This window comes from Alligator sinensis, unplaced genomic scaffold (assembly GCF_000455745.1).
Source record: "Alligator sinensis unplaced genomic scaffold, ASM45574v1 scaffold74_2, whole genome shotgun sequence".
In the NCBI taxonomy this organism is placed as follows: domain Eukaryota; kingdom Metazoa; phylum Chordata; order Crocodylia; family Alligatoridae; genus Alligator; species Alligator sinensis.
In genome coordinates this window covers 1438523-1447292 of record NW_005841931.1, presented here as the reverse complement: position 1 = coordinate 1447292, position 8770 = coordinate 1438523, and the positions used below count along the sequence as shown (strand labels likewise).

Sequence of the window (8770 nt, the reverse complement as noted above, 5' to 3'; positions counted from 1 at the left end):
TCTTTCCCTTGAATGCTTTAGAATTTGCTGTTCCAAGGAACAGTTATATATAGCATTAACATTTTGCCTCTGAAGTTTATCCCATTGTTATTCTTGGCCATTTAACAGGTAATTAGTTGAAGTTACCCTTAGTTATAGCTGTTCCAGTAGATTTAGGTGCCTAAATCAACAGTGTTGAGAGAGATTAATATCCTTTTCTGATTAAAAGGTCAGTATATACAGTACTATTAATGTGACTATATTCTTATGACTTGGTCTTTGTATTCATAGAGATTTTCCCTATTCCCTCTAGCTTCTGTCACTTCCTATACAGTTTGTAGGCAGGTGTTCCATTAGTGTGTCCCATTGAGCTTTTTCATACTGCCATGTCTCAGAAGTGCCTATTATGACCACATCCATTTCCAGACATTCCAGTTCACATAGTTTTGCATTTATTTATTTTTTTTAGGGGCGGTTCCTATTATTTATGACTAGCCATGTGCCTACTTCTATTTAACTCCTTTTTCTGACACCCTGTTACATTTCTGGAAAGTACCTTTGAGTTCAAACTGTTCCTCCTAGTTCAGCTGTCAATTTGGTCCTATTTTTTATTACCAGATGCAGGGTTACTGTCATCTCTAACAGATGTCTAAGCGCTCCTGGAAGCTGCCAGCTTCCTCCTAGCTTCCAGTTTAAAACAGTCACCCAAAGTCTTATTAGCTTTAGGCACCAGCAGACTGTTTCCACTGTGGTTAAACTGAAACCTACTTTTCTGCATGGATTCTCCCTTCCCTAAAATGTTCCACTCTGGCAATGTTCCTGGCCCATCCAGGAAGAGCACAGACCAACTGCAGACACTTCCTCAGCCTGATGAAGGGTGTTTGTACCTGAAAGCTTGCAAAGAATAATTTTTCTAACTATTTTAGCTTGTCTAATAAAAGATATTGGATTTACCCAAAGAACCTTGTCTGCCACTCTGGCAAGTGTTTTAAAAATCCTTCTCTTTGTATCAGATTTTTAACTCCCAATCTAGTTGCCTCTGTAGGGGCTTATATAAGATTTTGCCCTACCTCTACAAAAAAACTGAGGCAGTCCCTCCCAGAAATGGGGCCTCCTCCACAGGACCATGCTCCTGTAAGGATCATGCCTTGAGGGAAGACCCTTGCTTCAGGTAATTCTATTCTTTGAAGGAGGCATTCAGTGATATTAATACAAATGACAGCCCAGGGCAATCACTCCTCTTTTCCCCTTTCCACCTCCCCATACCTGCCTGTTCTTCATAGAATCATAGAAAAGTAGGGCTGAAAGGGACCTTACAAGGTCATCTAGTCCAGCCCCCTGCTGGATTCACAAAACAGATCTCTACAGTTTCTATACTGATCTCTCTCAAACTCTATTTCTGGAAATGAGCAGAGTCCACTTCTGCAACAAAAATGTAGTACATCAGAATTCCTGTTTGTTTTGTAATACTTCAGACTCAAACAAACAACATTTTGACAAAAAAAAAAAAAAATCCTTTACTTTAAAATGTCTTTACCAGCCCTCTCCAGACCTTCCTTCCTGTACTGCTTAAAGGAATTGGTGCCAGGCACTGGTCCTTCAGCATTCATTAGAAGTCCATTTAAATGTCTTGTCAGGTGTGTACCCTGATGGCAAAAATCACTAAATATTTTTTCTAGTCGTCCCAAACTCAGTGAATCAATCCTGTGATGACCAAATCCCTACCACTATGGTCTGTCTGGGCACGTCTATATGTTCATTAACATGCCTTTCCTACTGCTCATTAAGTTTAATACCTCTAATTTCAGGTAAGGTAAATGCACAGTAGCTGTGCTAATGCACAGTAGCAAACACAATTTTTTTGTGATGCTTAATGCACAGTAGACTAATTCTATTGCACGTTAGTGCATCACAGCAAAATCTGTGCTAATGCACAGTAGCAAACACAATTTTTTTGTGATGCTTAATGCACAGTAGACTAATTCTATTGCACGTTAGTGCATCACAGCAAAATCTGTGCTAATGCACAAAAGCTCTGGAACAGTCCACTGTACACTATGGCGTTTCGAGTAGATACACCCTTTGTGTCTTACAAATATAAACCCCATTACTCTATTTCTGTTTTAATGCATTGCTTATATTGGGCTTTTAATCCATGTCAGGCTACTAGGTTGGCTTAGGTTGCATCTTTAAGACTCTTTAACAGGAAATGGACATCTGCCCATCAATACAGATCTGAAGTCTACTCTGACCACTTGCATTTTATTTTCTTTTATAGGGAGAAAAAAGCTTCGTCTGTTTGAATATCTTCACGAGTCTCTCTATGATCCAGCTATGGCAAATTGCATTCAGTGGGTGGATAAATCCAATGGTGTCTTCCAGTTTGTTTCCAAAAACAAAGAGAAACTTGCAGAGCTGTGGGGGGAAAGAAAAGGGAACCGCAAGATCATGACGTACCAGAAAATGGCCAGAGCACTGAGGAACTATGGAAGAACAGGTGAAATCATTAAAATCCGAAGAAAGTTGACATATCAGTTCAGTGCAGTTGTTTTACAAAGACTCTCTCCCTCTTATTTCTTGGGAAAAGAGACAGTTTATTGTCAGTACATTCAGTCTGATCAAGAATACCAGTGTTCGGATGACTGGATCGCTTACAATAATTACATGTATAACAACGACTATGCATTGCAGCATGCTAACAGCGAGATTCACCAGTCACATTAATTTGTCTTTTATAGCTAAAAATATTTTAGGAGAACTCACCTTGCTATATATTTTTCCTTCTAAAAATATAACACACATTTAAAAAAATATTCAAAACTGATCATGCTTTTCTCCTATAATTATAACCTTTTTATTGGGTCTTCAACTAAAGTAGCCATTGTTGAGTCACATACTAATTTCTATTTTTCTAGAGGAATTGGCCTAGATTCACAACTTTTAATTAGGATCAGAATCTACTGTTAGCCTTTGCCTGAACATCAAAGATTGTATTTTTACATCAGTATTTATAGAAGGCTTTCCTTGATTTCACTGGAAATGTTGTGTATGGAATATGGTCTTTAGTTTTCAAATCAGAGTTTATATGCACCTGTATTCTACTTCTCACCAACAATTTCAGGTCATGAGATAATAATGATAGAGATTCTCCAGATGCCTGATGATCTAAACAACATTTTTCTTTAAGAGAAATATTCTAGACAAATACCCATTTTGCTGTTAGAGCCCACATGACATAGAAACAGGAGGTGCACCAGTGCACCTTAAGAAAATAAATTAACCTCTTGAAATCTGGTGTATTTTTTATGATTCTGTATTTAGTTGTAAAATAATACAGATGTTTTTTGTATTTACTTATATAGTCATAACTTGCATGTTTAAAATACCCCTTTCCCTCTCCTTCAACATGGTTACAGAACTGAAATGCCCAGCAGCCTCACACTCAATTAGCGTGGGAGAAAATAAGTTCAGTTATATACAGAATTAATATACTCTGCTCTGGGTCAGCACAAGCTCTTCTACTTTACCTCTTACACCTGCTTATGACCAACTTACATCACTGTTAATGTCATTGCCAAGTGTGCCCCATACACTTCCATGGAAGCATTACCCAATTCCACTAGATCATTATTAGCTCAAGGTAACTGCAAACCCAAATACCTATTAAGACAAAACTGGCTTGTGACGAGAAGTAATAACGATGACCTGATATATATGATGTTATCAACATGAAATCATGAACAAGTCACTAAAAGACAGAAGAATCTATGTGGGTATGAAAAAATGGGGTTGATACCAATTTGATTCATACTGGTTTTACACCAGTGCTACTCCTGAGTGCATTTACACATGCACTTTACTGTACATTAGACTAATTTAATAAGCAACTAAGCATTACTGTCTACACATGTGCTACAAATAGGGCACAGCAGACTAATTTACTCTGACAGGACAGTCCTATCAGACACAAGTACTATCCTATGACACAGTAAATTACTGCGCTTAAATGCATGTGTAGACAGTGATGTCAGGATTAAATTATGGGATTAGTTTATGTGATGTCGGGATTGGCTGGAGCATATTCAGTTGCATTAATTGCACATGTTGATGTGCCCACTTGGTAGTTTGGTAGTTTCGCTTGATTTGTATCAATATAGGGGAAAAAAACCAATCAGAATATAACTACTGCTTAGTTGTGGGGATGACATTATATTTCATAGTGGACACAACAATAAGGTCCCTACTCAAGAAAAAAAACAATTGAAGTCCATTCTTTAATATGATGGAGAAGCTGCATTACTAGAAACTTGAAATAATTCAAATAATTACATTAAAATTGGGCCTGGTTGTAGTATCCATTACAAATTTGCCTAAACAAGGAAGGTAGGACAGGTTTTATTAATTTGCTGTGTCTACTGGCATTTCTTTTTATTTTAATAAAACTACACATTTTAGGCTTTAATTTAAAGTCTAAAAAGTTGGACTAATCCTGCTATCATGTTGGAGACAGCTGAAATTTCACTTGAGTAAATAATGTAAGATTCTGTTATTTAAATTATTATCCTTTAAAATATACACACACACACAAACAATGTAAAAGGTTATTATTTGAAATTGCATACAATATGTGCAAACTCACCAGTTAACGAGCTTAGTTACCATGCATTTGTCTCCCACTCTACACTGATATTTGTATTCATTGGCATCTTTCAGTTTGTATCATATTAAAAACCTGGTTTGTGTAACATGCTTGTTTCAATCTCTCTTTCTTGACCTCATTTGCTCACCAAGGATATTAAATACTTATTGGGCGTGTCTTTGAACACAGTAGACTCATTCTAGACTTAGTCTACTGTGCATTAATATCACAAAAGATCGTTTGTTTGTGCTAATGCTCTATAGTGCTGATTATGGTACATTAAGTTAGTACCTCCAGGGCACCTATACATGAGCATGGATGCTGCTCTGACATGCTGGAATTCCAGCACATGGAGTTGCCTGGAGCGTGGCAATTGCTGCGCTTCAGCAGCCTCCTGCATCTTGTGTATCAGCATCCCCACACTGAAAAATGGTAGCTGGGTGCTTGAACTAAAGCTTGTTGAATGAGCTTTAGTTTCAGCACCCCCACCACCATTTTTAAGTACGGGGACTCTGATACAGGAGATGCAGTGGTGCTGTAATTAGAGTGGTACTTTAATTAGAGCGGCTCTAAATAAAGCACTGCCCCCGCCTCCCTCGGAGCACATGTAAAAGTGCCCATAGGTACTAAACATAATGCAATATAATTATGGCTCATTAATGAATGTGTAGACGTGTCCATTCCAATTACATGTTGCTTTTTAAAGTTTTATGTGAACATTATGCTTTTGCCTACTGGTGGTTTTACAATCCACGGAAAAAACACAGAAAATTAACGGCAAGGGTGAGAGTATATACTGCCCTTTTTAAATGAGGAAAAATGAACATAAATTGGGGAACTTCAGAGGAGCTCATTGTAGGACATCTGGACAGAGAAGATGGGAGTGTTGGAGAATTTGTGGAGAAAGAACTTTAGGTTAAGGATGTATGGTGGCAACTGGAAAAAGAAGACTGGAGGTTGAGGGATAGGGAAAAACTGCAAAAGTTGAGAATTTTTTTCTTCAGTGGGAGAGTGTGTGAGGAAGAGAGAGAGGGGAGGGAGGGTCTGGGAGACAGACTGATTGATTTGGGCATGTGGAGTGAGTTCAAGGGATTTTAAATTAAAGAGGATTGCATTCCAACTACAAGTGTGACCATGTGGGTTAATTAACAGTGTTATAAAGGAATAAGAGGTCACACTAAAATATGTCATACTTCCAAAACAACCACATAAACCCAGATAGATTCTAGGAACTGATACTTACATTACTGTAATATGGTTACATACTAGAGGTCCCACAGGTATGCATGAATGCTCCTGTGTTATGCCTACATGGAGCAACTGTAGATTGGTCTTTAACCTAGGTGAAAAAGACATAAAATGTTAAATGGCTTTAAGTTGAAGCTTGACAAATTCAAATGGAAATAAAGTTCTAATTTTAATATTTGGGATAATTTATTATTGGAAGAAGTAACCAAATCATCATGGTGAATTTTTCATCACCAGAAATCTTTAAATCAAGATTGGATCTCTTTCTATAAGATATACCATAGCTCAAAAGATACACTGTCTCATGTATACAGTCTCATGTATAAAAAACCCCAGGCTAATTTATTATAATGGTTCTTTCTGACCTCAGAAACAAACAATTCAAACACAATTAAAAAATTATTACCTTAACTATTTTGGCTTGTGATTTCTTCATGGAGAACAAGATCTTTTATTAGACCAACTAGATATTTGCAAAAACAGTCTTTATTTGCAAGCTTTCAGGCACACTGGCCCTTCTTCAGGCATAGGAGAATGCAAATATTGTAAAATTTCTCCTCGATGGAAATGAAAAGTCATGCCTGTAGACCAATACAGTTACAACTTGTATCCCTGGACCACAAGATGGCACTATAAACTTGTTATTTTTTCAGATTGATTTGCTTGGATCTGGTTTGCTTTGTGAGTCCCCCTTTTGGATCTACCACCTGTTTTGTTTTGGCTTTTTTCCTACCAACTTTCTTACTCTTTCAGTCTTCAGACTAGAGTGGCAGCAGTGACTGAATCCAAAGTAACATCTCTTGAGACTCCTACCAGGCAGTTTCAATTATGGAAGATCCTGAAAATACTATAACTCATTGTATCTATCAAATAGAGCAGATGAGTAACATCATTGCTATGTACATTATAGTTTCCATACTCAGTTACATCTGTACACTTTAAAGAGATGTTTTGCCCAGGTGTATCAGATTGCAACATTTGAAAATCACTGAGGTCAGACGCATAATTAATATGGTGTGTGACCTAGACCAGCATCTCTCTAGGGCACTTCTCTGCCCTGCTTCTCTGCCCCTGAACTGTTTTTCAAGCTGCCTGCTGTTGCCCCAACCTCCATAATCTGTGCTGAGGGTAACTGTCTTGCTCTCGTGCCCCGCACTGCTGCAGCTGCAGCCCCTTAGCATTGCTGTTAATGCTTGTCACCACTGACTGCCACAAGAAGGAAATACATTGGTGATGTGTAGGGGGTGTATGGGGGTGCATGTGCACCCCCTGAGATTGGCGGTGCACCCCCTGACAGACCACCCTGCACTGCATGTGCACTGCCGGTCAATGCTTGCCACCCCCTGCTCCCCCTGCCATTTGTGAGCGGTCCCCAATCGCCACTGGCCACCACTGACACTGCCAGCAACATCTGTGGGTGGTCACTGACTGCTGGTCAGCACTCGCCACCCTCCACCCCACCCCCTGCCATCGACACAGCCACAGCCACCTGCGGGAGCTCCCTGCTCGTCACTGCCATGCCCCCGCTGACACCAGCACGGCTGCCGCCTGTGGACGGTCACTGTGCCCCCCCAGCCTCTAGGGGTACACATCATTCATGTCAGTGGTGAGAGAAGTAATGGCTGCAGTAAGGGGGACAAGAGAGAAAGAGAGAGCAGGGAGGACTGCTGCAAGCTCCACATTTGGAGAAGTGAAAGAAATGATGCAGGAGAGAACATGCAGAGCAGGAGGATGTGCCAGAGCGAGCTGCAGTGCAACAAGCAGAGAGTAAATAGGTCCACCCCTCTAGGATGACATCCAGAGCTAGTGCCCTGGTCACCCGCCCCTAGTTATGCTACTGATTGTTGCTGCACAGAATTTGACCTACTGAATCTATATTATTGATAGTAGTGGATGAATCAGAAATACCACTTGACTTTCAGATCTCAATGTGAAGTTTCAGGGTGATAACCTATGATTTAGCATAGCCTCCAAAGGCAGAAAGAGAGAACTAGAGTGTTTTAGCAATAGGTCTATCACTCTATCCTTTCCCTCCCAAGCCATCTGCACAGAGTTAAACAGATAGTTCCTGTACATATATACCATGTGCCATGCAGTGACATGCTCTGCATAGGTTTCCTTAAATCCTGCTATTTATTTTGCAGAGATCCATGCTGATCCCAGGGAGCTGGCTAAACCTTCAGAGTAGCAAGAACAAGATCAGTTCCTACTTCAAATTCAGAAATATAGTTACAAAACTTCCTTGACTTCAGTGGAACTACAGGAATTATACCAGAGAGGGAGTTAGCTATGTCAGACTGAAATCAGGCCAAAAGAAGCTGTTTTTGTGGGTTCTCTCACTAAACTTGTCAGGGAGTGTAGAAAACAAGGAAATATTAAGATCAATATACAGAATGGCAGTAGATGGTACTCTCCAGCATGCAGCTGTTATTCCTGGGCTTTATAGAATCAATAGTGCTTGCTGTCTCCAGAGACAGCTTCTTGCGTAGAGCTCTTTACATTCAGTTGCTGACATTACTTCCCCAGGCAAAACATGACATTGATGTCTACCTGAATGTGGCCTATTGCTGAGACTTACTGCTGTTCACAGAAGCCTCAGAAGGCTTAAGCATCATTTAAGTCCTATGTTCACCCCAAATCATACTTAGATCTGCTGCACTGGGGTGAGTTCTATCCTGAATGATTCAGGCCCAGGTTTGGAAGATTTCTCCAGGAGAGACTTAAGCTTGTAAAAAGAGTGTGCAGTAGGTCATCCCTAACTTATTGGACAATGCTTAGCTCTTATCCTTATTATCTATTTTTATCAGTAGATCTCAAAGTGGTTATCCCCATTTTACAGATGGGAGAAAACAGGGGAACAGAGAGGTGAAGTGACTTGTCCAAAGTCACCTGGCAGTCCAGTGA

The 8770-nt window shown here is 39.7% G+C and overlaps 1 protein-coding gene across 1 annotated transcript in view; it reads left to right on the top strand.

The window, feature by feature from the left end:
• Positions 1 to 2703, top strand: part of SPIC (Spi-C transcription factor) — a 7816-nt gene extending 5113 nt beyond the window's left edge. The window contains exon 5 of the mRNA XM_025198917.1: positions 2258 to 2703. Coding sequence (XP_025054702.1) covers positions 2258 to 2703 — 446 coding nt within the window. The remainder of the gene's footprint in view (positions 1 to 2257) is intronic.
• The last annotated feature ends 6067 nt before the right edge of the window (positions 2704 to 8770 follow it).